Source organism: Aspergillus welwitschiae (assembly GCF_003344945.1).
Source record: "Aspergillus welwitschiae strain CBS 139.54b unplaced genomic scaffold BDQ94scaffold_2, whole genome shotgun sequence".
NCBI classification, from domain to species: Eukaryota; Fungi; Ascomycota; class Eurotiomycetes; order Eurotiales; family Aspergillaceae; genus Aspergillus; species Aspergillus welwitschiae.
Window position 1 is genome coordinate 586036 of NW_020798696.1, and position 27335 is coordinate 613370.

At 52.3% G+C, this 27335-nt stretch overlaps 9 protein-coding genes across 9 annotated transcripts; 4 read left to right on the forward strand and 5 right to left on the reverse strand.

The window, feature by feature from the left end:
- Nucleotides 1-35: 35 nt before the first annotated feature.
- On the reverse strand, nt 36-5657 carry BDQ94DRAFT_44585 (ubiquitin-protein ligase RKR1). Its single transcript, XM_026775794.1, has 8 exons — nt 5140-5657; nt 4681-5074; nt 2899-4627; nt 2008-2852; nt 1540-1956; nt 1119-1492; nt 771-1070; nt 36-718 (listed from the first exon to the last, which is right to left on the reverse strand). Exons 1-8 carry the CDS (start codon nt 5437-5439, stop codon nt 197-199), a joined length of 4881 nt encoding a protein of 1626 aa, XP_026631516.1. The 5' UTR covers nt 5440-5657; the 3' UTR covers nt 36-196.
- A 158-nt stretch (nt 5658-5815) lies between these two features.
- Nucleotides 5816-8596, forward strand: BDQ94DRAFT_44591 (TFIIH/NER complex ATP-dependent 5'-3' DNA helicase subunit RAD3). The gene is made up of 4 exons (XM_026775795.1): nt 5816-5853; nt 5925-6381; nt 6431-6547; nt 6605-8596. Exons 1-4 carry the CDS (start codon nt 5837-5839, stop codon nt 8417-8419), a joined length of 2406 nt encoding a protein of 801 aa, XP_026631517.1. The 5' UTR covers nt 5816-5836; the 3' UTR covers nt 8420-8596.
- Nucleotides 8597-8629: 33 nt separating this feature from the next.
- On the reverse strand, nt 8630-14198 carry BDQ94DRAFT_179609 (DNA-directed RNA polymerase I core subunit RPA190). The gene is made up of 4 exons (XM_026773430.1): nt 13949-14198; nt 13377-13868; nt 10534-13312; nt 8630-10474 (listed from the first exon to the last, which is right to left on the reverse strand). The coding sequence occupies exons 1-4, from the start codon at nt 14131-14133 to the stop codon at nt 8888-8890; spliced, it is 5043 nt and encodes a 1680-aa protein (XP_026631518.1). The 5' UTR covers nt 14134-14198; the 3' UTR covers nt 8630-8887.
- Nucleotides 14199-14362: 164 nt separating this feature from the next.
- Nucleotides 14363-16331, forward strand: BDQ94DRAFT_133993 (U4/U6-U5 snRNP complex subunit PRP3). Its single transcript, XM_026764389.1, has one exon. The coding sequence runs from the start codon at nt 14494-14496 to the stop codon at nt 16261-16263; it is 1770 nt and encodes a 589-aa protein (XP_026631519.1). The 5' UTR covers nt 14363-14493; the 3' UTR covers nt 16264-16331.
- Nucleotides 16332-16339: 8 nt separating this feature from the next.
- Nucleotides 16340-18733, reverse strand: BDQ94DRAFT_44597 (RNA-binding snoRNP assembly protein NAF1). The gene has a single exon (XM_026775796.1). The coding sequence runs from the start codon at nt 18671-18673 to the stop codon at nt 16670-16672; it is 2004 nt and encodes a 667-aa protein (XP_026631520.1). The 5' UTR covers nt 18674-18733; the 3' UTR covers nt 16340-16669.
- A 147-nt stretch (nt 18734-18880) lies between these two features.
- On the forward strand, nt 18881-21367 carry BDQ94DRAFT_133997 (dolichyl-P-Man:Man(6)GlcNAc(2)-PP-dolichol alpha-1,2-mannosyltransferase). Its single transcript, XM_026764390.1, has 4 exons — nt 18881-19025; nt 19091-19763; nt 19816-20610; nt 20671-21367. Exons 1-4 carry the CDS (start codon nt 18949-18951, stop codon nt 20932-20934), a joined length of 1809 nt encoding a protein of 602 aa, XP_026631521.1. The 5' UTR covers nt 18881-18948; the 3' UTR covers nt 20935-21367.
- A 43-nt stretch (nt 21368-21410) lies between these two features.
- BDQ94DRAFT_165638 (heme-dependent oxidative N-demethylase family protein) lies at nt 21411-22899 on the forward strand (the record flags this gene model as incomplete). The annotated part of the gene is made up of 5 exons (XM_026770364.1): nt 21411-21606; nt 21665-21767; nt 21824-21876; nt 21938-22061; nt 22134-22899. The coding sequence occupies 5 exons, from the start codon at nt 21411-21413 to the stop codon at nt 22897-22899; spliced, it is 1242 nt and encodes a 413-aa protein (XP_026631522.1).
- An 82-nt stretch (nt 22900-22981) lies between these two features.
- BDQ94DRAFT_134001 (exonuclease V) lies at nt 22982-25350 on the reverse strand. The gene is made up of 2 exons (XM_026764391.1): nt 24780-25350; nt 22982-24694 (listed from the first exon to the last, which is right to left on the reverse strand). The coding sequence occupies exons 1-2, from the start codon at nt 25162-25164 to the stop codon at nt 23136-23138; spliced, it is 1944 nt and encodes a 647-aa protein (XP_026631523.1). The 5' UTR covers nt 25165-25350; the 3' UTR covers nt 22982-23135.
- Nucleotides 25351-25355: 5 nt separating this feature from the next.
- BDQ94DRAFT_134002 (Mpv17/PMP22 family protein) lies at nt 25356-27109 on the reverse strand. The gene is made up of 2 exons (XM_026764392.1): nt 26036-27109; nt 25356-25973 (listed from the first exon to the last, which is right to left on the reverse strand). The coding sequence occupies exons 1-2, from the start codon at nt 26560-26562 to the stop codon at nt 25559-25561; spliced, it is 942 nt and encodes a 313-aa protein (XP_026631524.1). The 5' UTR covers nt 26563-27109; the 3' UTR covers nt 25356-25558.
- Nucleotides 27110-27335: the final 226 nt, after the last annotated feature.

Sequence of the window (27335 nt, forward strand, 5' to 3'; positions counted from 1 at the left end):
TAGCATCAGGAGGAGCTGATCAAGGATAATTTTTTCCATACTATCATATCTATCTTTGTCTTCATAGAAGGAGAAGGTTCCCATCTGGCTTCCGAAAACGGAATGCGACAGATACTGAGAACCATCAAAAAATGCAGCATCGTAGTGATACTCTCAATATACTCTCTATGTACACCTATTCTACTACTTCCACTCCCTATACATAAACAAAATTGTTCCGGCACAGCGGGCACGTGCTCTGGTTACTGCTCTTGAACCACCGGAACAGACACACCGAGTGGAAGGTGTTCTTGCATGTCGCGCACCGCTTGTTCGGTGTCTGCATGTCCGTCGAGATAACCGAGTAGCAAATCGCGCACTCGCTCTGTCCCTTGAGCGCTCCCTGCACGTTCTTCCGGAACGCCAGCAGTCCGTCCACCAGGTTGCCGTTGGCAAACATAATCACGCCTTGGATGGTCAGCAACCAGCTGCGCCACTTCTTCTCGTCCACAAGCACACGACTTCGACTCACAACCAACGCTGGCTGCAGTGGATAAGCCGGAGGGAGTGACAGAGACAATGCCACTGGTGGCGACTCTTCATCCACCGGGATGCTGGCAATGATTTCCGCTGTCTTGGGCGAAATCTTCACGTTCAGCGCCCGCTCTTCATTCGGATCCTGGGTGGATGTCCATTCAGCGACTCCCCGAAGCGAGTCCTCAATAACCAAAGGTGAGATCTAGAACAATGTTAGTGTATACTGAGACAAGCCCGCTATCGGGACAGCTTACGAATTTCTCGGTCCAGGATTCCACTGGTCCCTTGATGCGCTTCTTCGTATCGAGCCACCAGCTCTTGGTCATGTTGGCCAGGTGCCTCAAGCACAAGAAATACAAGTGCACGAGAAGCCATTGGATCTCCTTCTCGGCGCTCTCGGATTGATCGAGTTCAAAGGAGCGGATGTCAAATTTAGATGCATCCACCATCTTCCCGCCTGATCGCTGGAGGAAGTCGAACATGAACTCCAAGAGTGGGCTGAGACTTTCGTTGTCCTTAATACTAGTCACGTAGTTTTCTTGGACAGTAAGAGACTGTAATGGTCAGCGAATCGGTCCCTACAGCAAGGCATCAATACATACCGCATTAACAAAGTGGTCGAAAACCACCTTCCAGCTTAGCAAGTACGACCGTAGTTCGGCCCACATCCTGTCGTCGCCATATGCGGCATTGACCCCTTCCATAGTTGGCGCTTCGAGCAGCAGAGACATTAGCTCATCGGGCAGACCGACAGTCGTCTTCGACAGTGCCACATCAAATGACACTTGCTCTTGTACACTAGGAATGTACCGATGGAGGACGGTGTAGGCGGCGCGTTGCACCGCAGGGCTCTGCGCTGTGATAAGCGGGAAGAACTTGCTCGCGTCTTCCAGGTGATCAACCGGGATGACATTGAGGAAGCGACACAACAGATCAACAGCTACATCTCGGGGTTGGTGGAAGGTGGTGGAAGAATCTGCCCTGTCAGCATACAACTTGATAACATATATCCACCGCACTCACCGAATTTCTGGAGCGTCGATATCAAGCTGTTAAAGAGCGTGTTTTTCCGATCAGACCACGCATCCTTCACATCATCGTTGCTCTCCTCGTCGCCTGCGATTGACCGAAGACGAGAGAAGAGTCTGAATGAAGACAACAGGGCAGGAATGGCTTCATCGCTACCACCGGTCTCTTGCCACGTGGTGCTAAGAATATCCATACAATCTTCCCAGTGAGAGCCGTAGATCTCCTGTAGGTTAGGAAGCATCACTGCCAGGACTTGGAATATCTCAGCCTTGATGCTCAAAGAAGCGCCTTCGGACTGAAGACATTGTATGAGGTGTTTGATCAAGAACACCAAACGCTGTGTGGGAATGGAAGCCGCTACCTCTTCCTCTCCAGATAACAGTAGGTTCAAAAGAACAAGCTTGCGAAGACCTAGTCTCTATTAGCGGATTGACATGACAGGTAAACCAGGCCTTGACAAACCATCTCTGCTCTCCTCATTGGGCTTCAGCCCCGTAGAGTCCGCCACAAACTCGTTACACAGTCGTGTGCCGGCAGGGTTGGAGAGTATGGCATTTCGCAGCACGCCCACCCAGGAGGCCGACCGAATGGCGTTCGCCTTTCGCATCTCCCTGCAAAGTTGTGTGATCTCTTCTGATGACCGACTCTTGTTTGACGAATCCACGGCATCCATGATCTTTACGAACGCCAGCCCAATTTGGTAGTTTAACGGAGAAAGGGAGTCCAGCTTCACGATCTGGCTTGCCCAGAAAGTGGAAAGCAAGGAACCGACTGACTGTCCTTTTCCGGCGTTCTGTTTCTGCGACTGGGCCCAGCTATTCACGGCTTTTCGGCCATCGCTGACTACTTCCATGTACTCCTCGCGTTGCTCGGGGTGTGTGATGCCGGTTATTCCATTGCAATTTTGAACGCTCAGATCGTCGTCAATAAGCTGCACCGTTAGGGGAACATGGTAGAACAGTGTCTCAAGCTCCTCAGTGTCCAGATGTTCGATGATGTCAAATGAAGACAGAATCTTGATGGTGTAAAATGCCAGCCGAAACGCCGACGAGCAATTATTGGAATCGCGCGGAATACGTGCGTAGCGTTCCCGGAATGCGTCTGACACACTGCGATCAACGAGATGCACAGTACCACCGAGCGGACTGGTAACGGCAGCCGATAGCCGTGGAGGCAGCTCGAGGAAGGGTCCAAGAGAATTCTCCCAGGATTGACGAGACGGCAGAATGTCCTTAGCTACTCTTCCAATGTCCGCAGAATCGACATTCTGTAGCAACTCTTCCGCGATGCCCAACATGGACTCGATGCTGTTTCCGTTAGCTCCTTTCTCTCCTCCCGTTAGTTACAACTTACGAAAGTGACAGTTCATTGACATTGTCGAACTGGTGCTGCAGAATCTCAAAACTCGATTTGGCGCTTGTCTCACTGACGACGGACTCTTTCACGGTCTTGGATAGCGACTCCGCGAGACTGGCTACTTCTTCGTCCGACGACTCAGCGAGGAACAGCAGCTTACCAGAGAGCTTTGAGCCGTGGCCTCCGCTCTGGAAGTTTCGGACAGCACTTGGGACCGAACTGGAGATGCGAGAAAGCCCATGCAGCGTGTCGAATATCTTGCTCTCTTCAGAGAGGGCATCAACAATAGACAGGAAAATTGAGTCCGTCAATTGCCCGTGAGAGGTATGGTTCTGTAGCACTGCAATAACAATAGACCAGTGAAGGTCGCTGCCCTTACAGGCTTGATCTAGGGCTCGCATAACCAGAGAAACCAGTCCACTCTTGTCGCCTAGCTCCTGGAAATCAAGAGTTGAAAGAAGCTTCTGAACAGCATGTACATTTGAGGACTCTGGATCCGATTGTGCCACACGCTCGACTACCTTCTCGAAGCTAGGTCCAAATCCTTCCCATGATCGGCAAGACATGATAATGGATACCAATCTATCAGCGGATGGCGATGCCAGGAGCTCAGGAGCATCTTCTTGAACAAAGTTCAACAGCGACTGCGAGCCTTGGGCGATTTGAGGGACTTTGCGTACTATTTCTTCCACAACCGCAGCCGCTCCGTAAGGCTTACCGTTTCTAGACCGCAAAACCTCCAAGCAGTTATCGAGCAATGTGAGGCCTGTATTCTTGAATACTTCCAAAATGCTTGTCTCATGGGCAGTACCATGCAGACGTGAAAGCAACAAGGCTTCCAAGGCCAACAAACGCTCGGCCTGCACACATACTGCGTTCTGTGAGGACTTGAAATCTTTGGACTGCTCTGGTGATGACAGCTTTACCGCTTCCAGTAGGTCATCAGCCAACTTCATCCACAGCTGCTCGACCACCGCTTTGTAGCCTTTCGCGGTCACTGCGACGAGACAATCCGTGCAGATAGATTCCGCCGACGAAGGGGGAAGTGTCCATTGGAGATGATCTTGTTCAGGCTTGACATATTGCATAACCAATGGGGCAAGCCTGTCCTGCAAAAATTTCACTCTGTCATCCTCAGCAAGTCGATGAGCAAGCCACATCGAGGTATCAATGTAAACCTTCCATCCAATCGCACGATTTTGCCGAGGTTCGTCCCTAGAAGTGAGTCCTTCCTGGAACGACTCTGTTAATGCAATCGCACTAGACAGTCCAAGAGTAGTATCGGGTGTAGATTGCGGGTCAATCTTGGCCAGTGTTTCGAAAGGGATCGTCTGAAGTAGTTGGCAAAGATTCGGCCAGAAGGAGCTTAGACCGCTTTGTGAGCCTTTCTGTATGTATTGAAGAAGTCTCTTTGAAGGAGATGATTTCCCAGAATAGTCCTCTGTCCATAATTGCGGTCTTGCAGATGTTACCTGCAAAATAGTTTCTGAAAGCTCCGATGCGGAGCCAAGTTGGGTACTGTGCAGAGCCTTGCCAATCAAGGCGGCACTGATGAGCTTCCAATCAAGCTCCTCAGGCTCTTTTGACACAGCTGATCGAGTGAGGATGTAGAGCGATTTGCGCACAAAAGGGTCATCGTGATAAGAAAGTGCCCATAGAGATTTGCTGCATAGGAGATTCTCGATGGTTGGCAGATCCTTCTGCAGATCTTCATGGGTTGAGTGTCCTGCATATGCCCATATTAGTAGCCATTTCGAACAATATGGCATGTACGCTTACCTAGAACCCGGTTGAATAACAAGAGCGCAGTACCAGCTACACGCGCATACTTTGCTTCTGCATCGTCAGGCTTGACCGTTCGCTCATCGCTCAATGTCAGAGCAGTCTGCTGCAGGATGACATCATCCACAAATTCTAGGATAGCGCTCTGGTAGACCTTCCACACGCCGCTTCTCTTCTCGTCAGTCGAGAAGACGCGGGTGAAAGATTCCAGAGCAGACTGGTGGACAGGTCTATCATTATCGTAGATCCCCGCCAGCCACGCGCCAATCACCTTGGGTAGGAAGCGAGCAATTCGCTTTCCCACCAGACTGGCGATTGACCCTTGAGTGGAATGAGCAGTCTGTCTCACCCTGCGGGACAGATCTATGGAAGCGCGGGGATAAATTTTGATCTGCCGACATTCCGAACCACGATCAACTTGCTGTTCCGGTGTGTATAAGGCGAAGATTGACCTACCCAGGCTTCCAGGAACCCGTCATCAAGCGTTCCGCTGCGACTCTCAACACTTAAAACATGATCTCGCAGATCATCCAGTGCTCTCGTTCTGGTAACTTCATCCTTTTTTAGGAAGTTCTTGAACGCAATCGCCAATTGTGCTTCCGATATGCGGGAAAGATCCGGCGGTTCGGCCACATATGTAAGAGAAGATGGTTCCTTTCCTTGGCTAGAAAATGCGCCCGAGAATCCACCAAAACCGCCGAACGTGCCGGCAGCAGCTCGGCTGCTCGAGGCCTGAGATTTGAACTTCTTGCTCATAGTAGAGTGGGGGAAGCGGGATGTAAAGAAAATGACGGAATGCGCGTGTATAGCATGGAAGTAGAGCAGGTCACAACCATAGAAGAGAGGCTTAAGTGAACCTGGTCGTATTTGAGCTCCTAGCTAGCTGACCCAAGCTACCTGTTCAAGGGTCATTCATCCCACAATTCCCCTGGGATCCTGCAGATTCTTGCTTTGATATTGATAATCGATAATCGAGGCTCCCCGCCGTTAAAAGCGGCGTGATTACATTATCGGCGTCTCTATCGGGCAATTGCACGTGATCTGGTGTCATCGATTCCCGATTGGGCAAAAGTCGACGCGGTCTAGAAGATCGTCCGAAGGCGCCCAAAAGGCGATCCTCATCTTCTCTTGAGCATCACGCTCCTCTCTCACCATGAAATTCTTTATCGAGTATGTACTACCCTTGAGGTAGCTCTAGGCTTAACCCGAGAGCTATTCAACTGACTCTCCTCATCTTCTAGTGATCTCCCCGTCCTTTTCCCGTATCCTCGTATCTATCCCGAACAATATGCCTACATGTGCGATCTTAAAAAGACCCTCGATGCCGGGGGTCACTGTGTCCTGGAGATGCCCTCCGGGACCGGAAAGACAGTATCCCTCCTCTCGTTGATTGTCGCCTACCAACAACATTATCCGGAGCACCGAAAGCTCATCTACTGTTCTCGAACCATGTCCGAGATCGAGAAGGCCTTGGCCGAGCTGAAGGCGCTGATGAAGTTCCGGGCTAAGGAACTTGGGTATACCGAAGATTTTCGCGCACTCGGTCTGACAAGTCGAAAGAATTTGTGTCTGCATCCGTCTGTCAAGCGGGAAAAGAGTGGCGCTGTCGTCGATGCAAGGTGCCGGAGCTTAACTGCAGGCTTCGTCAAGGAGAAGAAAGAGCGGGGTGAGGACGTTGAACTTTGTGTGTATCATGAGGTATGGAGCTTGCGATTTGAATCTGGGCCGTCTCATAACGTTTTCACAGAACCTCGATCTGCTTGAGCCGCACAACCTCGTTCCTCCCGGTGTCTTCACCCTCGATGGTCTACTCAAATACGGAGAAGAGCATAAACAATGTCCTTACTTCTCAGCACGGCGCATGGTATGGCTCTCTCGAATATAAATGTAGTTGCTGCAAGCATACTCACAGATTGTCCAGATGCCTTTTTGCAACGTCATTATCTACTCTTACCACTACCTGCTGGACCCCAAGATCGCCGAGAGGGTATCGCGAGAGCTTTCTAAGGATTGTATCGTGGTTTTCGACGAGGCTCACAATATTGACAACGTCTGTATTGAATCGCTAAGTATCGACCTAACGGAGGACTCGTTACGGAAAGCGACAAGGGGGGCGAACAACCTGGAACGCAAGATCAACGAGATGAAAACTTCGGATGCGGAAAAGCTGCAGAATGAGTACTCAAAACTCGTTGAAGGCCTACAGGCAGCCGAACAAGCTAGGGAGGAGGATCAATTCATCTCAAACCCTGTCCTTCCGGATGATCTGCTCAAGGAAGCTGTGCCGGGAAATATTCGACGAGCGGAGCACTTCGTATCCTTCCTTAAAAGATTTATCGAATACCTCAAAACTCGAATGAAAGTCATGCATACCATATCCGAAACGCCTCCTTCCTTCTTAACGCACGTGAAGGATCTGACCTATATCGAGCGGAAGCCCCTTCGCTTCTGCGCTGAACGACTTACCTCGCTCGTGCGAACCCTAGAGCTTATCAACATAGAAGACTACCAACCGCTCCAGGAGGTAGCAACTTTCGCGACCCTAGTCGCCACATACGAAAAAGGATTCCTCCTGATCTTGGAGCCTTTCGAATCGGAAGCAGCAACTGTTCCCAACCCGGTATTGCATTTCACCTGCTTAGATGCCGCTATTGCCATCAAACCAGTGTTCGAACGATTTAGCTCCGTCATTATTACTTCAGGAACGCTATCCCCTCTTGAGATGTACCCCAAGATGCTTGGATTCAACGCTGTAATGCAGGAGTCTTACAGCATGACACTTGCGCGTCGATCCTTCTTACCCATGATCGTAACCCGCGGATCCGATCAGGCGCAGATATCCTCATCCTTCCAAATTCGCAACGATCCCGGAGTTGTCAGAAACTATGGCAACCTCGTCTTGGAATTCTCCCGAATCACCCCCGACGGTGTCGTTGTCTTCTTTCCCTCCTACCTGTACATGGAATCCATCATCAGCATGTGGCAAGGCATGGGCATTCTCGACTCAATCTGGAACTACAAACTGATCCTCGTTGAAACCCCCGACGCGCAAGAATCCTCCCTCGCCCTAGAAACCTACCGAACAGCCTGCTGCAACGGTCGAGGCGCCCTCCTCCTCTGTGTCGCACGAGGGAAAGTCTCCGAAGGAATCGATTTCGACCATCACTACGGCCGTGCCGTGATCAACATCGGCGTTCCCTTCCAATACACCGAGTCCCGCATCCTGAAAGCGCGCCTCGAATTCCTCCGCGAAAATTATCGCATCCGCGAAAATGACTTCCTCTCTTTCGATGCCATGCGTCATGCCGCTCAATGCTTGGGTCGCGTCCTCCGCGGAAAGGACGACTACGGAGTCATGGTGCTCGCCGATCGTCGATTCCAGAAAAAGCGCAACCAGCTCCCCAAATGGATCAATCAGGCCATGCTGGAAAGCGAAACCAACCTCAGTACCGATATGGCGGCGGCTACCGCCAAGAACTTCTTGCGGACGATGGCCCAGCCGTTCAAGGCTAGGGATCAAGAAGGAATCTCGACGTGGAGTTTGGCTGATATTGAAAGACATCGAGAGAAACAGAAGTTGGAAGAGGAACGGGCTCTGCGAGAAGTACCTCCAAATCTTGCTTATGGCGCTGCTGCGGCTGCTCCCCACAATGGAGTGCGTAATGGTGCTGGTGGTGCGGATGAGTTCGAAGATGAAATTGATAATGAAGATTTGATGATGTTGGATGCGCAGTAGAGCTGAATTTCTTATTGGCTTATTGTCAATATATTCACTCGTCCGGTTGCAGTCATTTCTGTTTGTTTTTGTCTTTCATCCCCTCAGCAGTCCTTGCATAAAAATGCATGCATGATACCACGGTTTCAAGTCTGGTGTTCAATTGGGTCATCACAGTGTACAATATACAAGGCGTGCTTTGATCAATAAAAATTGATATAATAATTCTACTTCAGTAGTAATCGGAATTTCTTCTATTGATTGCTTGTACTAGTTTAATAAAAGTAGATAGAGGATGCGATCTGCGTAAGAAAACTTCAACTTTTTTCTTATTCCCGCTGAAAGACAACTGCAGAGATCGTTGGACACGTCAGACAAGAACAATAGGAAAGGAAAGGAAGAATAGACATAGAAATACAGAAACTAATGATTTTGCACATATACAAAAAGATATGAAAAAGCTGATGAAATGCAACACGCCCATTATATTTACGCCACGGGAGCAAGGACATCGAAGGCGCCAGTACCGACGGTTCCGGTGCGACCAACGACGATTCTGGCACTGGGACTCCTGAGGTTATCAAAGTCTCTCTCAACGACGGCCTCCTTGAGGTATCCGACGGTGGTTTCGAAACTCATCTTGGCCAGCGGTGATGAGCCGTCCTTGACAAGACCATTACGGTTGAAGGGGCGGAAGCCACCAGACTGGGTCATCACGTCACCAATCAGGTTCAGATGACGGTTATCGACGGAGATACTGTGACCCTGGAAAACGTCGGACATTTCCTTAACGATCGAGGCACGCGCGGCTTCGACACCGTAGAGGTTGAGCATGTCGTGGATGGAGTTGGTGTAGAGGGAGTGAGGCTTGATGATGTCTTGGTAATCGCGCATGGCAAGCAGGTTAACACCATCGGTGATGACATGGGCAGGTTCACCCTTGATCGGGTCGGCTTCGACGAACGTGCAGTTTCCAAGGCCAGGGATGGACTGGATGACTGCGCTGCGGCAAGCATCCTCCACCAGAGGCAGGAGCAGGAGCTTGGGAGTGTCGATGTCGTACTGCAGCTGAATAGTGCAGGATCCTCCGTCGCGGGGGTTGAACTTGAACTGCGTGACCTCCTGGTACTGGTTCTTGATATCTTCTTCACGCAACTTCGAGTCCTTGGCCTCGCCCTCTGACTCTTCATCGGAAGCATCGTCCATCTCGACATCACGTTTCTCGCCGGCGTTATCCTCCTCGTCCTCGTCATCGTCTTCTTCAGCATCCTGTTGCCGGACCATATCCACCTCCTCGTCCTCGGGACCTTCATAAGAGACCTGGTTGGACCGGTTCTGAGTGCCCCGAGCACGCTTGGCGTCGTCCTCGTCGTCTTCAACGTCATCGTCAGCGGGCTCTGCGTCGGCATCGGCGCCGCGGGGTCCGTCCTGTACGGTGCCAACGGAGGCACCAATCTCAGGCTGAGCAGTGGAGTACTTCTTCAGAGTCTTCTCATCGACACGCTTCTTGAGTTCAGCCTTGGTGGATCGAACAAGCTTAGGAATGAGCTTCTTCTGCAGCGTGTTCTGCACATCCTTCGTTGTGATGGCGTATTCGGCAGTGTACTCGTCAGCAGGGAAGAATGTGATATCGATGTCATAAACCTTAGCCTTGACACTGCCCGAGGAGACTCGCTCTCTGACTTGAACCTTGTCGACAACCTCTGCGATGCTGAGCTTACTAATAGCCTTGGCAAATCTTTCGGAGTGCTCCTTGGACAGCTCGTCGTTCAGGATCAAAGTCATCGTAGGGGTCATGATATGGGCACTGGCGGTCATAACAATTTCACGCAGACGGGGAATACCCAGCGTCACGTTCTTGGCCGAGTGACCAGCCAAGTGGAAGGTGTTCAAGGTCATCTGAGTGGACGGTTCACCGATAGACTGACCGGCAACGATACCGATGGCCTCACCAGGCTCGACGACAGACTTCATGTACTTCATATTCATGAGAGTGTTGAATGCCTTCTTGCTGATGATACCGTTCACATCCTTCTTCTTGTCCTTGAGAAGCTTGTCCGGATTGGCATCCTCGTACTGGAAGCGGAATTGTCAGTCACAGTAGTTCGTCTCGTTTGGGTTCTGAATAGTCTTACCTTCTTAAGAGCTTGCGAGAAACTCTCCGAGATACTGCCCAAGTTACCTCCGGGGTGGTAGAGAGAAAGAACCGGGTCCATGGCATCGACCTTTCCTGTCTTGCGCACCTTCTTCATGGCATCCTTATGCCAGTTCGCGACCTCCTCCTTCTCCAAGTTGTGGAAGTCGCTGGTCAGGTTAACCTGAGACATGATAGACACGTAGTTCGATGCCAGGAAATCGAAGTCCTTCAGGTGCACCTGTTTCGTGATATCCAGACCATCCTCTCCATACAAGAACTGCACAATCGAGCCATCAGTGGCTTCACGGACGGAGCTGTCGTATTCCGCCTTCAAGCCTTCCATACCCTTGATCAGACAACGCTGCAGATATCCGGATCTAGAGGTTTTGACGGCAGTATCAATCAAACCTTCACGACCAGCCATGGCGTGGAAGTAGTATTCCTGGGGCTTGATACCAGTCAAGAAACGACCACAGACATAACCACCAGCCATAGGATTCGTGTCAAATGCTCTGAAAGATGGCAGAGTCTTACCGCTAACCATGACGGGTACACGGCGACCTTCCAAAACCTGTTGACCCAGGTTGCAGGAAATCAGGTTGGCATTGACGCTCGAACCCTTAGCTCCGGAAATTGTCATAGACTGCATCTGGTTCCACGGGAAGGGCTTAACCAGACCCTTCGGAAGACAGGCCTTGGTGATCTCGGTCGAGAGCTTCGCAGTGCGAGCGTTCGAAACACTATCAAGGCCGCCCTGCTTCTCATCGTCTCGGAGAACCTCCTCCATACGCCGCCGCAGCTCGGCATCCTGATCGGGCACAGTAGTCTGGTCGAGGGTGACATACTTCAATGCTACTTCCCGACCAATGGCAGCAGCTTCGCTAATCTTCTCTTTACGAACGCGGTCGCCCTCCGGGGTCAGTCGAAGATCGTCAATACCGCAAGTAAAGGCACGCATGTTCAGGTATCTCGTCAGAAGACGACCGAGAATACTGATCAGCCGACCAGCGATGGTATGTCCATAGATTTCGTGGATGGCATCGATCAAACCACCAGCTGTGGGACCAATCTGCTTCTTGTCTAGAATACCACAAAGCATCTCTCCATCCTTGAAGATAACTTCTCCTTCTTCGTTACCCTCGCCCCAACGGTCTCCAGGGGTTGAAGACTTGCTCTTCAGGTTGAGACCAGCCCTGTCGGAAGGCATGATATTTTTGAGAATGGTCGAGATAATCTGTTTACCGGTCCAGAGACGCTTGGGCCGAATTACCGTCGGGCCCACAGTCTGAATCCGATCAGTGATCGTGTGGGAGTTCTCGGGCCTCAAGCAGCTGTACAACAGCTGGTAGTACTCTTCCTCGTCGAAGAAACTGTCACGGCAAGTGAACCACGTTCCCATGGAGATGTGATCCTGAATCAGACCTCTCAGGGGTTTGCCGGATGTTGCGACAAGGTACTGGTGGTCTGCATCCGCAAGCATCATAGCCTCCGAACGAGCGAGCTCGTTCTGAGGGAAGTGCATGTTCATCTCATCACCATCGAAATCCGCGTTGTAGGTATTACAGTTAGCGTAGTGCATGCGAATAGTTCTTTCGTTAGGAAGAACGCGAGCTTTGTGACCCATGATAGAAGGCTTGTGGAGGGTAGGCTGACGGTTCATCAAAACGATATCACCGGTAGTGAGATGGCGGTAGACCTTTTTGTTGCGCGATCCTTTCATGCGCCAATTTGACGGGGCGAGCAGCTGGTTTGCCAAAGCCGTCCGCTCATCCAGACTCTTAAATCTAAGGTTGGTAACTTGGCCAAATTCGTTCTCAATAGCAGAAGCACCAGGGTATTTGTCAGGACCATTGATGACAGCCTGCTTCATCTCCCAAAAGTTATGGTTCGTCACCGGCTCGGGATAGGTCAACTTCTTCGCGAACACCATAGGGACACCGATTTCGTTGGTTTCAATGTTGGGGTCGGGAGAAATAACACTTCGAGCCGCAAAGTTGACACGCTTTCCCATCATGTTTTTCCGGAATAGACCCTCCTTCTTTTCGAGGTATTGCTTGATACCCATCGGAGCGGCGGCGGCGGCGGGTCCGCTGAGGTTACCACGGTCACGGTCGATTAGCATGTTGACGGTATCCTGGAGAGTGACGATCGAGTGAAGGAGATCGCGGTAGTCCCGCACGCGCGTAGTAGAGTCGGCGCCCGCGCTCTGCCTCTCCTTGCTGATCTGGTTGATGATGTCGCAATTCTTCAAGATCGCTGTGAAGGACTGGTTCTGCTGAGCCTCCATGATCTCACCGGGTCCTTGCGGTGCCGCGGGACGGAACTTGTTCGGTGGCACCAGGATGTTCTTGATGAAGAACATATCCGCGCTAACTTGAGACTCCTTCTTCGGCAAGGGTCGGGAGTTATAAACCAGGCTCAAGATTTCCTGCTCTTTCTCGAAAAGCAGCGTCATCGCGGCGTGGACTTCGGGAGAGGGCATGAACTGCTGGGTCTCGCCAACGGTCTGCTTTCTGCTCTCAGCTTGAGCCACAATTGCATTTCCACGCGCAACCTCTTCCTCTGCACCATGTGTTTCGGAAGTGGTGCTGACATTGTCAGACACTCCGTTAGCAAGCGCCGCCTTCTCCTTGGAGGTAAGCTTCTTGGCTTGCTGAAGAAGGACCAGTGAATTCGGTATTTGAAATCCAGCTTGCGTCATGGTAAGTCTAGACTTCTCGGGCAAAGCCTTTCGGAAAATCTTCGAGGACCGATCTTTCCGGTACGATGGGGAGAGTCTATGCGCCTGGATCAGTGACGAGGCCTTGCAAAAGTTTGCGCGTAGAGAATTCAGGAACGTACCCGCTGCAGCTGGCGCACTTTTTCACAGCACCAATGTCTTTGAAGAATTCTCTAACAAGTGCTCGTCTCTGCTCCGCAGCGAGCGGGTTCTTCGAGCCAGACATGAGACCCCGTAGCCTTCCATCTGCCTGCGCTTGGCGGATACATTTCTTGACATATGAATTTCTGCGGGCGATAATGTCATCGTCGTCCTCTTCCTCGCTGCTAGACCCTTCACCATCCTTGTTCGTCTTCTTCTTGTCGGATCCCTTGCCGCCAATCGTATCGATAACAGCTAGCTCATCGACCAAGCCATAGTGCAGCAGGCGCAATTTGCAGCTGTAGGAGTTGATGTTGGTTCGGCTCATCTGGAAACGGTGGCAGTAGACACACTGGCCCTTGAGCAAACGGTACAGCTGGTCGAAATGCGTAACATTGTACACATGGACTGGGAGTTCGATGTGTCCGGGATGGCCAGTACAAGACCATGAGGTTTGGCGGCATGTCGTGCAACTGGAGACTGTCAGCTACGATTCGCATACGCATGGTACGCGATGACAAGCAATGCGAAAGCAAGGAAGAGGAATTCTTACACATGGTCACCCCAAGCACCCATAGCCGGGTCATAGAGACCACCGGGAACGGGGTTGTTGAAAGAATCCAACGTCGGAGTATTATGGATTCGCTTTACCGAGATGGCCTTGATGTCCTCATCATTGTAGACACCAAACTCAATCCCCGCAATGGAGGAGGCCACGGGCCGAGCGAAAGTAGTCATGATTCCCCTGGCAGCCGCTTGAGCGACAAATGACGCTGGCGGTGCAAATTCTGGGACTCGTGGGGGGTTAAAGGCCTGGGAAGCAGAAAAGGCGGGTTCGTTGGTCTCGACGATGCGAAAAGTTTCACCCAACTTTTTTTCTGCCGTGCGACACCGCCGGCGGACCCACGTTGGCACTTGCAGCGCCCCGTGATTTGAGATCCTTTCCTTGTCTCGATTGTTGACGTCTTTTCGCGACCGGCTCCAGATCTTACTTATTGAGCTGCCTTTTTTCGCCCCTCTCTTCGATCTCATCACTAGTCTGTTGGTCGCTCTGCTGATATCCGTGGGTGAGTGGAGCATTTATTTGTCTCTCCGATCATGGCGGACATATCAGGCAACATGCTGAAGCGGCCTCACCCCGAGGACCAAGACAACAATACTCAGAAAAGACCTCGTTCCAATCATGGATCTCCAATGCCAGCCCAGGGCGCACCTGCCGCGGGCAAGGTTGATATTGAGAAGATGGTGGCCGAAGCAAGGGCAAAAGCAGAAGCTGTGCGTGCCAGACTTCAAGCGGCAAAGGGTATATCGCCATCACCTACACCGGCTGCATCAAGTGCCAGCCCTACACCACCTGCCGCCAGTCCAGCCATGTCGAGATTGGAACAAATGAAAGCTAGAGTGGCAGCAGCGACCAGTCGCGCCAACGCTGCTCCTCCGCAACGACCCGTCCCCACGCCGACTCCTCAACCTCCCCCATTCGAAGATGAAGATGATGGCTCGTCGCGAGCTCGAGGTGGTCTGGATGTCGGTCTTCACCCTGCTTTGCTCTCCGATACACTCGACTTTCGGGGTGCGAAAGGACGGCCAGCTTCTCAAAATAAAAACCGACGCACAGAATCACCAGCTACCGCGGGGAGGCCAGATCGAGCTGGACTTGATCTATCGGGGCCGTCTATAGAGGAAATCAAGAACAATCCATACTTTGATCCGAACCTTGGTCCGAAGGCAACAGTCGCAAAGCCCCGACAAACACGACAGCTCATCTTCAACCAGAAGGGCAAATATATACAGCAGGCCGCCGCTCTCCGTCGGCAGGCTCAGTTGGAAGCTATGAAGAAGCGGATTGCGGAAAGAGCACGGCAAGCGGGTATTGATGAAGACTTGGATGTTGAAAAGGCTTTCCTCGTGCCGGCCCCTCCCGCAATTGAATGGTGGGACGAAGGCCTAGTAGACGGCGAGGACTATTCGGGCATTGAAAATGAACAGAATCTCAAAATTGACACGCCTGACTCGATCATCACGCAATACGTACAACATCCAGTTCTTCTCGATCCTCCGCAGGAAAAGCTACTACCAGCACAGAAGCCTATGTATCTTACGCCAAAGGAACAGGCGAAGATCCGTCGCCAGCGCCGCATGGCAGATCTGAAGGAACAACAAGCGAAGATCCGACTGGGTCTCGAGCCAGCACCTCCACCGAAGGTCAAGAAATCGAACCTGATGCGAGTCCTGGGTGAACAAGCCGTCAAGGATCCCACGGCCGTGGAGGCACGCGTGAACCGGGAAATCGCAGAACGTCGAGAAAAGCACGAGACTGCGAATGCGGAGCGCAAACTCACCAAAGAAGAACGCCGAGAGAAGCTTGCTCGGCAACAGGAGGCCGATGCCGAGAAGGGTATCCAAATGACCGTTTATCGAATCGACAGCCTCGCCAACGGGCGGAACCGCTTCAAAATCAGCAAGAATGCTGAACAGAACGCTCTCACAGGGGTATGCGTCATGCACCCTCGCTTCAACCTCGTGATTGTCGAGGGAGGCTCCCACTCCATCAACAACTACAGAAAGCTCATGATGAACCGGATTGACTGGACTGAGAACGCAGGCCCGAACGCGGTGCGCGAGGGCAACCGCGAGGCCCAAGCCGCCTGGCTAGCAGCTGAAGATGAGCAAACAGGGGAACTGAAAGACCTTAGTTCCAATACCTGCGAACTCGTCTGGGAAGGTCAGGTCAAAGCCCGCGCGTTCCGGAAATGGCTGGGGGCACGAGTGTGTGAAACGGATTCCCAAGCTAAGGATGTCTTGGCCCGCGCGAAGCTGGAGAATTTCTGGGTTTTGGCGAAGAGTGCCAAACAGAACGAGTCGTAAGATCGATTTCACACGGCATGGCATGGCATAGCATTATCACGCTTTCTAATTACAATTTACTCTTCTGTATCATAAAGATAAACCCTGCGAATTTTCCCCCACATTAGATCAAGATCCATCAGTATCGTATTTCTGTACACTGTACGCCGTACATTCGACCATGATAATATTGAAAGTTCTAAAGAAGCGTGAAGCGATAGTAGTTCAAAAGAAACTTTTTGATTACCCATCCGGAACCGAATCCAAAAAAAAAAATGATGCCCAGTTAGTAGCTCCAAAAATGCAACCGAACCCAGATAACTAGACAAGCAAAGAGGACCGAAAGAATTGAGCATAGTCAAGGCCCATTCCCAAAATGAAACACATATATAGCAATTGATAGATCAATCAATCATATCATCACAAATCACGACCGAGGAGGCCCCTGGTTCTGGTTCTGGTTGTTACTTAAATGCCGCAGAAGATCCAACTGTGCTTTTACTTGGTCGAAATTCATCGTCGGTTGCTGGGGTTGTTGGGGTTGTCCTGGAACTTGTTGTTGTTGTTGCTGCTGCTGCTGTTGTTGCTGAAGGGCAGCCAAGAACAAGGGGTTGATGTGCACGTTAGCAGGAAGCTGCTGGTACGGGTTTGGTTGTTGATAGGCCTGTTGGAAGGGCATCTGGAAATTGAAAGGTGCTGTTGGCATGGCACCTTGTCCGTATGCCTGGGGTTGTTGCGGCTGGAAAGCTGCGAAGGGAGGGAACTGCTGAGGGAGAGCGTATGCACCCTGCGGGTTCGTGGGGTACGCTGCTTGAGGGTAGGGGTGGCTTTGAGGTTGAGACTGATGAGAGGCCTGCGCTTGGGGCTGGTAGTATGACTGTTGACGATCTTGATGATGAGGAGCCGAATCGTGGGAGGGACGGCCACCGCGGCCACCACCACCGCGACCTCCACGATCATACCCTCGGCCACGACCGCGTCCACTACCGCGGAAGCCAGAGTTGTTTCTGCTGGGGCCGGAGTGGCCGTCGGCTTCAACGGGGGCTTCCTGTTGGCGCATCATCTCGTGCAGGTTCTTGGGCCGGGCGAGCGGAGTGTAGCCGTCGTCGACGGGGTTGTCGTCGTAGTTCAATTCGCTTTGGCCGAGCTTGGAGGGTCCCGGGGGGTTCCTTCTGCCTCTTGCTGGGCCGTTTTCGTTCCGTGAGTCCTTCTTTTCCTGGCGCTTCTGCTTGAGCTTGCGCTTATACTCTGCTTCGGCTTCGTCGTCGGAGAACTCGACTTCATCCTCGGCAATCTCTTCGTCGTGGAAGTTAGAGGCATCACTTCCTTTCAGGCCCTTGAGGGGTTGAGTGAAGACGAAGGTGGAGTGTTCCTCGACGTAGTAGACATTCGTGCCCTTGGACAAGCCACGCTCGGCGATGTCAGCCGCGGTAGGGTACCGAACGGCATACAGAGGGTTCTCGACCCTTCCGAGAGTCTCAGAGACCACACCGGCGACACTGCGGTTCTCCAAACAGAGTAGGGAGCCGGCTTCGAGCACTTGGTACTCGCCGCTGGTGTTGGCAGTAATAAGGAGGGTGTTCTCAACGATCGCTTCCACCTGACCCAGATGCACAATTTTCATCTCTGGTGTGATGGTAACCTCAGGGATGGGAGGTGCTTCTTCGGGCATTTCGTTTGCCGTCCTCAAATGGCCGCCGGTCTTGCCTTTTCCATCACCTTCGTCGTCAGAGCCAAGCTCCGCCTGCATCAAAATCCGTGCTTGTTCTTCGGGGCTCAGGATGGGGTAGTCTTCGTCGTCATCGTCGCTGTCATCGGAAGAGTCTGTGGAGGAGTCGTCGGAAGAGGATTCGTAGGGAGAGGAATCAATTTCCCACTCGGGGTGCTCGTCATCTTCTTCGTCCTGAGCAGCTTCTGCGCCATTAGTGGCAGGGGCCTCCGCTGGTTGTTGGGGCCCCTGCTTCTCATTGGCATCCACATCCATAGCATCGGTAGTGGACTCTGCCTTAGTTTCCTCCATCTTCTCCGGTTCACCCTGGGCGGGAATAGACTGATTGGTAGAGACAGCATCGTTCTGCTCGCTGTTCAAATTTGTGGTCGCCTGTGATACAGTAGCCTCAGTTGCCTGCGGTTGTTGAAGATCTTGGACGTTATCATTGACCAGATTCAATCCCGGAATAGGTGGATGGACTTGTGCAGCGGCATCCGGCTCACTGGCCGGGTTCTGAGCGCCATCAACCTGGTCTTTCCCAGCGCTACTGTCCGCGGGTGTGCCGACAGCCAAGGGTGTATTGTAGAAGTCGCTTCCATCGTCGGCTGGCGTCAACGCAATCGGTGGCGTATCGATGGTGCAGGGTCTCTTGACAGGAGGACCCTCATTGGGGACTTCTGAAGAGGCCAGAGGCTGAGCAGGGAACTGATTATCACTCATATTAAAAGCCCTTAGGACCCACGAAGGACAGTCACCCCAAAAAAAAGAAGCGAAAGAGTGGAATGGAGGAGTGATGAAACTGCGACGGGAACTTTTTTTCGTTCTGGAGAAGCGGGTTGCCGTGGTGCCGCTTATCGATAAGCGGCGCTGCTCGCTTCTTCCGCCTCGCGGGACTCATTCCGGAGTCTCTCTCCGACCGCGTCAATTCTACGGCCTCAAGCACAAGTGGTACAAGAGGAGGGTTCATCATCCGTGAATCATTCCTGGAAGCTAAAATGGCACCTGCTCGGAGGACAGGCGAGGCTTCCTCAGAATCACAGGGGCCAGCTCCTGCTCCGCGCACCAAACAACGGTATGAATATTCCTCCAGCTGGCATCTTCCATCCGCAGTTGCTTATAAGTCGTGCTATTCCAAAGGCCGCCGCCGCCGCCTTTCTACCTACCATTGAATATCGCACTCTACCTTTGCATCATCACCAATGTGATTGCAGCTCTCTACGCACCAATTCAAGACTGTGATGAAGTCTTCAACTTCTGGGAGCCGACACATTATCTCAATCATGGATACGGGCTTCAGACGTGGGAGTACTCCCCGCTCTACTCGATCCGAAGCTGGCTGTATGTCTCTGCACATGCTGTGGTGGGTAAAATCGGATCGTTTGCATTCAGCAGCAAGTCTGCAGAGTTTTATGTGATCCGATGCTTCCTTGCGCTGGTGTGTGCTGCTTGCGAGACCCGTCTCTACTCCGCCATCTGTCGCACCTTGAGTCCCCGCATCGGCCTTCTCTTCCTCATGGTCGTCGCATTCACCCCGGGCATGTTCCATGCGTCAGCTGCCTTTCTACCATCAAGCTTCACCATGTATATGTCGATGCTGGGTCTAACGGCGTTCTTGGATTGGCGAGGTGGTCAGAAAACGGCGCAGGGAATCATGTGGTTCGGGCTCGGGGCGATTGTCGGCTGGCCGTTTGCTGGAGCTCTCATGCTTCCTCTTCTATTGGAGGAGGTTATCATCAGCTTGTTATCGTCAAACATGCGAGGGATGTTCTTAAGCGTTGTGGATGGCGCGCTGAGGTGTCTCGTAATTCTGGTATGACTGTTCAAAGGGCCTTTTCAGCTTGCGTTTTAGCTAACCCTGTCAGGCTCTGGAGATTGCCGTAGACTACGCTTTCCTGCGTAAACTTGTCATTGTACCGTGGAACATCGTTGCATACAACGTCTTTGGCGGAGAGGGCCGAGGTCCCGATATCTTCGGGGTCGAGCCTTGGACTTTCTACATCTGGAACCTGCTGCTCAACTTCAACATCTGGTTCGCATTTGCTATGGCCGCTGCGCCACTGCTTGCCCTTCAGGCACTCTTCCGCCCGAAGGCGACTAGCGTGCAGACTTTGCTAAGAACCGTGACTCTTATCACCCCGTTCTACATGTGGTTCGCCATTTTCATTGCTCAGCCGCATAAGGAAGAACGGTTCATGTTCCCAGCATATCCATTTCTCGCGCTCAATGCATCCATCGCCTTCCACATGGTTCTGTCGTTCGTTGGCTCCAGTAACCCGAAGGTGCCGGCTGGGAGCATGTTACCGAAGATCAAACTGGCAGTGATTATGTCAATCATTCTAGTGGCCCTCAATGCTGGCCTCCTGCGGATCGTCGGGATAATTAGCGCCTACAATGCTCCGCTGAAGATATTCGAACCGTTGGAACAGCCCGGAGTCGTCCAACCAGGCGATACGGTGTGTTTTGGCAAGGAGTGGTATAGGTTTCCCTCATCCTTCTTCCTCCCCAAGGACATGCGGGCCAAGTTTGTTCGCAGCGAGTTCCGGGGACTGCTTCCGGGCGAGTTTCCCGAGGCTGCGGACCTTTCTGCGCTCTTTGAGGGGACGTCGCAGATACCTGCAGGCATGAACGATCGCAATGAAGAAGATCTCGGAAAATACGTAAGTTCTCGGTCTTTCCTTTCCCTTTCCCTTTCCCTCGCATGCTTATCTTCTGAGTAGACCGACCTCTCGCAATGTTCTTTTCTGGTAGACTCGGAATTCCCGAGCCGGACGGTCACCGAGCTGGAGCCGGATTACATCCACGAAGACACGCAGTGGGAGCAGCTGGCATGCCATAGCTTCCTGGACGCGTACCAGACGGGTCTTCTGGGGCGGCTGATCTGGACTCCGGATTTGCCAATTCTCCCAGAGCCTCTTCGGCGGAAATGGGGCGAGTACTGTCTGCTGCGGAGACGCGGCGACGTCACAGCAAAGACTGCATAGGTTGGCTATGGAAACGTGGGGTTCAAGCTACTGTACATAGATATCTCCCCCGGTTACCCTTGTTCGTATGGTGGATGCGCGCCTGCAGAAGAGAAGAAGTCATGCTGATGCCCACGCTCGAATGAGCTTGGCTGGCGGTGTGGTGGCCCTTGCCGGATTGGGCAAAGATATCCTCGGATGATAAGAGACTTTGCAGGCAATGCAGCGTCAATCAATCCCGCTGGCTGTTATCTTAACTCATTGCTTGGCTGGAGTTCTACTTCGCATCGCATTAACCCTTCTGGCAACCCACCCAGCGCCCTTCTTCATTGGTGCGCTTACACCTTGCGCATCATCTGCATACTAGCTGTTCCTTCCCATACTCTCTCCTCCTTCGTATATATCATATATCATATCCCCCGGCATCCCGGGACTATTTCCGCCATGGTGGCACAGATTCTGCTTCCGACCATCGTGAATCATTTCTCATCATCATCATGTTTCCCAGATCGTTTCAATTTGGCCAATCTCCCATCTACGATATCGCCCTGATCAGTGCGGTGACTAGTATCAGCGTCTGGCTCATCACCCGAGCTTTCCACTGGTGGACGGCAACATCCAAGCCAGGTGTTTCGCGATCATCCACCCCAGATCTCGAGAAGAAGTCGGTCGCAGTTACCAGGAAACCGGGAGGTGAGCTATCTCCAGCACCTTCATAGGCAAGCTCAGGTAACTGATGCGAGTAATGTAGAATGGATCCCATCGGACTTCAGACGGCCTCCAGCATCCCCGTATCCCGACTGGGATGTGCACACGACAAAGCCCATTCCCTATCGACCATTTCGATATGGACCGTAAGTGATTCGCCAAGTGCACATCTACAACCAGTCAGTGATCTGACCATCCACAGCAAGTACTTCGTCACGATGGGCCTACGCAGCATGAAATGGGACGAATGGATTGGTGACCCTGTCCCTATCCCACCACTTCACCTTCTCAGACTAACGATACGCCATCTCACTAGAACTCGACAACCACTACCTCAAATATCACGCCGACAAGGCCCGTCGCATCGCAGAACGCGGCGACAAATGCTGCAAAACAGCCCCCGAAGCATGGGACGCAGCCATCGAGCTCCTCGAAGAGCTGTAAGCAACCCTCTTATCCCTCCTTCACCCTCCATACACACACTTACTAACCATCCTCCCCCCCAAAAAAAGAACCTCCTACCTCCCCGAGCGCTACCCAACCATGTTCCAAAAGACCCCCACAGGCCTAACCAACCTCATCACGCACGAAACCTTCAACATAACCCAACGTCCCCTCCCCGAAGACCCTATGACCATCGCCGCCCGCCTCATCCAAGACGACCTCGCCATCATGATCGAACGACCCGACGGCGAATACTACCTCCTAGCAGGCGCCGTCCTCCTCGCCGGTTTCTGGCGCCTGTCCGACAAATACGGCATGCGACTCTCGGAGATCCACACCTCCGGCTCCGTGCCCCAGTACACCGAGAAACTCGAAAAGGGAATGATGAATTTCTTCCGTCGGCTGAAACCCGAAGACCCTGTTGTCCGGAACAACTACTTCATTCAAGTTGATGACAGCTTGCCCTGGTCACATAGTATCGGCTCCGAAGACTCAGAGGCCGTATCGTGGAGCACGGCGCAGAAGAACAAGGCGATTGAGAATCACTGGTTCCGGTCTGAGAGGCAGAGTCTACGACGGTTGCCGAAGACGGGAGGCGTGGTGTTTACGATTCGGACGTACTTTGAGCCGATTACGGGGATTGTCGAGGAGGAGTATGTGCCTGGAAGGTTGGCTTCGGCGGTGAGGAGTTGGGGGAATGATGTGGCTGTTTATAAGGGACGGGAGAGGTATGGGGATGTGTTGTTGGAATTTTTGGATAGGAAGCATCAGGAACAGGTTGATAGGGGGTTGAGGGTGGAGTTGGAGGATGAGGTGAGGAAGTATCCTTTTTGATTTTGATGTAGTGTACATGATGATGTCTTTCTGGTTCTTTGTCGATATCCTTTATCGAGTAACGTTTTTTATGAACATCCATGAACAATTGAATGATCATTAGTATTAGTTCTAATACTGTTGTATTCTGTAGTTATATAGAGTAGTATATCACTGTACCAACACCATACCTCTTTTCTGATCACCATTCCATAACGCCAACCTCAATCCCCTAAAAAGTCACACATATATACTGGTCAAACACCAACCTCAACTCCCCCCTCAACCTTACTCTTCCTCCCCATTCTCCTATTCGCAAACAACCACTCCCTCTCCCTCCTCCACTCACACTCATCTCTAAACTCACAAATCCGGCATTTCCACGCCTCCATAACCTCCACGCCGCGCGGATCCCTTCCCCCGCGCCACCAATGCATCTGATCTGTCAAATACGACGACATAGACGTCGGATCGAACAGGAACGACCTACTCCCCAGAACACGGGGCGGTTGGAGATCCGCACTCGGCTTCGAGGAAAGATACCGCGCCGTGAGCAGCGGAGACAGGATGGTGGGGTAGGAGTCTAGACTGCGGGGTTGGAATTCGGAGGGAATGGAAGGTGAGGAGTGCGTTGCTGCTGATGAGGGGAGGAAGGTGAGTCGAAGGTGGGATTTCATGAGGGTCCAGAGGGTGGTGAGGGTGTTGTGGGTGGAGAGGATGGTGGCGGAGTCTTGGCTTGATGGGAGGGAATCAGGTTGAGATTGGGATGGATAGTGACGCTGGGGATGCTCGATGGCGTCTCGGGGGGTGGGGATATAGTCTGGGTCGAAATCTTGCGAGGACATAGCGTCGAAGAATTGTTCGTTCAGGCCGCCGACTTCGCTGATGAAGGCGTCGGTGAAAGGGCGGTTGGGGTCGAGGTTGTACCGCGAGGCGAGGAGGTCGATGGTTACGTCGTCGCTGAGGACGAGGCGGTTGAGCATGTGGTAGTAGAGTTGGAGTTGGAGGAGAGTAGGTCGGAATGAGGAGCTCTTGACGGTTGGGACGGAGCCGCTGCCGCGTGTCTTGACGTCGGTGAGATAGATCCGGGGCAGATGAGGAAGGTTATCGGACTCTTGGCTGCTGTTGGCCATGTCCACGTCCAAAGGATCTGCCTTGGGAGGCGTATCATCCTGCCCATACACCTCCGACAAAAGCCTCCCGCCCCCCGTCGGGGAGAGCAGGTAATCTGACAACGACATCTGATACTCGGGCAAAATAGCCCTCGACGCCTCAATGTCAGCATAATACGTCGCAGCGGTTGCCTCCAGCTCCGGGTCAGGGCAGTCATAAGAAAGCTGATCAATCACGCCCGTAACGAGCTCTCCATCCACCAAGCCCCAGACTTCCAATTCCCGAGTAATCCCAAACTCCCGCAGCATGCGCAGACCCTGGATGATATTCCAAATCCGCAAGGCCAGCGCATCCTCTTTGGTAGTAATATCCACCGGAACGGTCGTGTAGATCTCATCCTCAAGAGTCTTGTGGATATTACTTCCCAACTTCATCGCCGGTGTCCTCCGCTTGCGCCCAAACTTGGTCAGCGTATACCAATACTGTAGCTCACACCACGCCGGCGAGATCAGATCCGTGACTGAGAAGGCTTTATTCGGAGGCCGTCGAAACCTTTCCACAGGTGGCCTTGTGTCCACCTCAGCATTATCGTTATTATTGCTGTTGTTATTATCATTATTCTCCCTCTCTATCCGTTCCTGATGACGAGCTGCCTCGCGTTCGCGATCTCTCTCGCGCCCTTCTGTCGAATTCGGATGCTCGACTAAACGCTTCGAGGGAGTTCCAACGTCAGCCCAACTGTCCAATCAATCCACAAACAACTATAGCCATAGGGAAGGGGAAACTACCAGACGCGGCACGACCGTAGCCTGGAATCGCCGCTGCTCTTGCGCCGCCGCCACCCGGCCGATTCGCCCAATTCCGCTGCGGCCATGTAGGCTTCTCGCGCCCCAGGACCCTAGGTACCCAGCTATTCGAGGGATCCGCATACTGGTCTTCGATATCTCGAATGACGGGTGCGACCTGAGACGGAGGTGGATGCGCTGCTGCTTCTGCTGGGGCAGTGGTGGTAATCGCGTGGCGATCCGGGGCGATCTTGGCGAGCAGGTCGGTCAGCAGCGCGTCTTCTTCCGGGGAGAAGTCGGAGCCGTAGTCTGTGGTGCTGCTGCTGCTGTCGTCGCTGTCATCGAAGGCGCCGGGGATTATAGGAGATGCTGGTGGAGGGCAGGACATGCCTGCAATGCGAGGGAGGGGATCATACCGCGTGCGGTGGGAGATGGTGTTGAACGGAAGAGCGCAAGTCGTCGGGACGAGATCCAAAGTTCGGGTCTGGCGCTCGGATCCTCTCACGTCATATGATTATCAGGCCATAAATATTGTAGTGACAGTCGAAGCTACCATTTCTTCTTTTATTATCGTGATGTCTCAATCGTTAGCGAGGATATCTCTGCTAGTGGTCTCTATTCACGTCTATCTATGTACTGCTCATCTAAAACAGGTTGCCGGCTAATCCATAACCGAGGGAGTCTATATCTATACCAAACCAAATCCGCCATACATCGCAGGGATATCCGAGTCAAATTAATCACACAAAGGAAAATGGAAAGAAAGAGAGATCATCTGGCAATCATGCCTTCATAGCCACCGCACCAACCCCAGCATCAGCACCAGCACCCACCTCCACCGACGCCAATCTTTCCGCCTCGACCTTGCGCGCCGCCTTCTGATTCAACCAGCTCAGATACGTCTGCCACCCAACAGCAATGACTCCGGAAAAGATACTCCGGAACTGAGGCGCCACATACATGAAGCTGAAAGCCGTGACAGCCGGCCACAGCTTCACACTGTTCGAGATACTCGTCGGCAAAGCGACCTTGAGCCGTTCAAAAGTCTCCTCCAACGACTTGCCCGTCATCAACGACTGCAGACCAAAGAAATAGGTATTGAACACGGGAGTGAACACCGCCTGTTGCACGCAGACCTTGGTAAGGATGGAGAGGAACTTGGACGAGAAGTTGAAGTTGTTGTGCAGGAACATGAACCTAAATCCCCCTTCGTATAAGCCATCATCACATACATCCCCACCATACACTGCGACACTCACCATTTATACGTCGGGATTGCACTCCCCACTCCTACTGTTAAATGGCGCACCGTCCTCCACGGATCATACCCTCCTCCAATTCCTCCGGCATTATTTCCTGCTTCTTCCTTCTGATCACCTGCTTGCACATCCTGGGGTGAACCATTATCCGGCGGAAACAACAACTGCGCCCCCAAATCACCACACAGATACACCACAATCGTACTGATCACTTGTGTCCGGTAGGGTCGTCTCTCCTGCACGCGCGCATACGCTCGCGCCACTCGTCCTACCGGACCGGCCTGGATTCTCTGGATGAGTGCTCGCGATGCGGATACCGACCCGGGGGCGGCGGTGGTCGATGCGACCGGGCCAGGCACTGTGGGAGCCGGCTGTGGGTTGTTCGAAGGAGTGTGCTGTTTCTCAGGGACGGAATTATGGTGAGGTTCAGCGTTGCGAGGGGTGGAGGAGAGGTGTCTTCGTGGTGGTTGACGTCGCAGGGACCGGAGTGGTTGTATTCGGCGGATGAGGAGGGCGTGGTTGTTCATTGTGGTGGGGTTGTGATGTCGCTGAGGGAGGAGTAATGATGTATATATAGATTTGCGATATGAGCGAATATGTCTAAACGGAAGACGGTGTTTGGAGAAGTTGGGGATATGAAGGAAAGGCGAGTTGTAGATTGTCCTGCTGACGAACTTCCCCCAAGGAGAATAAGTTAATGACTCGACGGGCGCAAGGCGATAAGTATTAACTAGTTAGTCCCGAAGCAGAGCAGCCACGTCTTTGCTGCGTTAGCCACCAGCCAGCGAGAAGCCCGATGAGATGTATCGTTCAAAAAGAATATCAGGCAGACATGTGCAAGAAAAGGAAGAGGTGACAGATTAACGAATTAGTCTAACACTGCCTTGGGGAGAAAAAAAGTTTCGAAAGGCTATCAGCGTCGGCAGCGCATAAGCCCGCGGTAGCCGAAGGTCGGGGAGAGATTATCTCCCTCCGATCGGTCGGAGATAGCGATCGTCCCGGAGTCTCTTATCCGGGAGGCTTAACTTCGTTAACTACAAAGGAAGGATTCGATTGCTTACAGCCTTAAGAACAATAGTAGAGTCATACTATATATTGTCAAATTATACTGCAATTATCTCATTATATCACTGGTAGGGCTGTATGAACCCCCTAATGCGTTCAATAAAAATCACCGCCATCTATCGTGCTAATGCGAGCTGAAATGCCAAAGCAAACATCAAACTGGGTATATCAATCACCATGCAAGTCATCTAACAATTCACAGACTTTTCTTCTTGCCATCATTCGCATCTCGAGT

What these genes read in the sequence shown, in the direction of transcription:
- BDQ94DRAFT_44585 (XM_026775794.1), bottom strand. Translation starts at nt 5,439, where the DNA reads ATGAGCAAGAAGTTCAAATCTCAGGCCTCGAGCAGCCGAGCTGCTGCC. An exon ending in GTTATTCAACCGGGTTCTAG is followed by an intron (nt 4,628 to 4,680) that starts GTAAGCGTACAT and finishes GGGCATATGCAG; the next exon opens with GACACTCAACCCATGAAGAT. An exon ending in CAATGAGGAGAGCAGAGATG is followed by an intron (nt 1,957 to 2,007) that starts GTTTGTCAAGGC and finishes AATAGAGACTAG; the next exon opens with GTCTTCGCAAGCTTGTTCTT.
- BDQ94DRAFT_44591 (XM_026775795.1), top strand. An exon ending in AACTTTGTGTGTATCATGAG is followed by an intron (nt 6,382 to 6,430) that starts GTATGGAGCTTG and finishes ACGTTTTCACAG; the next exon opens with AACCTCGATCTGCTTGAGCC. An exon ending in ACTTCTCAGCACGGCGCATG is followed by an intron (nt 6,548 to 6,604) that starts GTATGGCTCTCT and finishes CAGATTGTCCAG; the next exon opens with ATGCCTTTTTGCAACGTCAT.
- BDQ94DRAFT_179609 (XM_026773430.1), bottom strand. Translation starts at nt 14,133, where the DNA reads ATGACTACTTTCGCTCGGCCCGTGGCCTCCTCCATTGCGGGGATTGAG. An exon ending in AAGTGCGCCAGCTGCAGCGG is followed by an intron (nt 13,313 to 13,376) that starts GTACGTTCCTGA and finishes CCAGGCGCATAG; the next exon opens with ACTCTCCCCATCGTACCGGA. An exon ending in TCTCGCAAGCTCTTAAGAAG is followed by an intron (nt 10,475 to 10,533) that starts GTAAGACTATTC and finishes TTCCGCTTCCAG; the next exon opens with TACGAGGATGCCAATCCGGA.
- BDQ94DRAFT_133993 (XM_026764389.1), top strand. Translation starts at nt 14,494, where the DNA reads ATGGCGGACATATCAGGCAACATGCTGAAGCGGCCTCACCCCGAGGAC.
- BDQ94DRAFT_44597 (XM_026775796.1), bottom strand. Translation starts at nt 18,673, where the DNA reads ATGAGTGATAATCAGTTCCCTGCTCAGCCTCTGGCCTCTTCAGAAGTC.
- BDQ94DRAFT_133997 (XM_026764390.1), top strand. Translation starts at nt 18,949, where the DNA reads ATGGCACCTGCTCGGAGGACAGGCGAGGCTTCCTCAGAATCACAGGGG. An exon ending in GCTCCGCGCACCAAACAACG is followed by an intron (nt 19,026 to 19,090) that starts GTATGAATATTC and finishes GCTATTCCAAAG; the next exon opens with GCCGCCGCCGCCGCCTTTCT. An exon ending in TGAGGTGTCTCGTAATTCTG is followed by an intron (nt 19,764 to 19,815) that starts GTATGACTGTTC and finishes TAACCCTGTCAG; the next exon opens with GCTCTGGAGATTGCCGTAGA.
- BDQ94DRAFT_134001 (XM_026764391.1), bottom strand. Translation starts at nt 25,164, where the DNA reads ATGTCCTGCCCTCCACCAGCATCTCCTATAATCCCCGGCGCCTTCGAT. An exon ending in CTACGGTCGTGCCGCGTCTG is followed by an intron (nt 24,695 to 24,779) that starts GTAGTTTCCCCT and finishes CGAAGCGTTTAG; the next exon opens with TCGAGCATCCGAATTCGACA.
- BDQ94DRAFT_134002 (XM_026764392.1), bottom strand. Translation starts at nt 26,562, where the DNA reads ATGAACAACCACGCCCTCCTCATCCGCCGAATACAACCACTCCGGTCC. An exon ending in GCAATCCCGACGTATAAATG is followed by an intron (nt 25,974 to 26,035) that starts GTGAGTGTCGCA and finishes AGGGGGATTTAG; the next exon opens with GTTCATGTTCCTGCACAACA.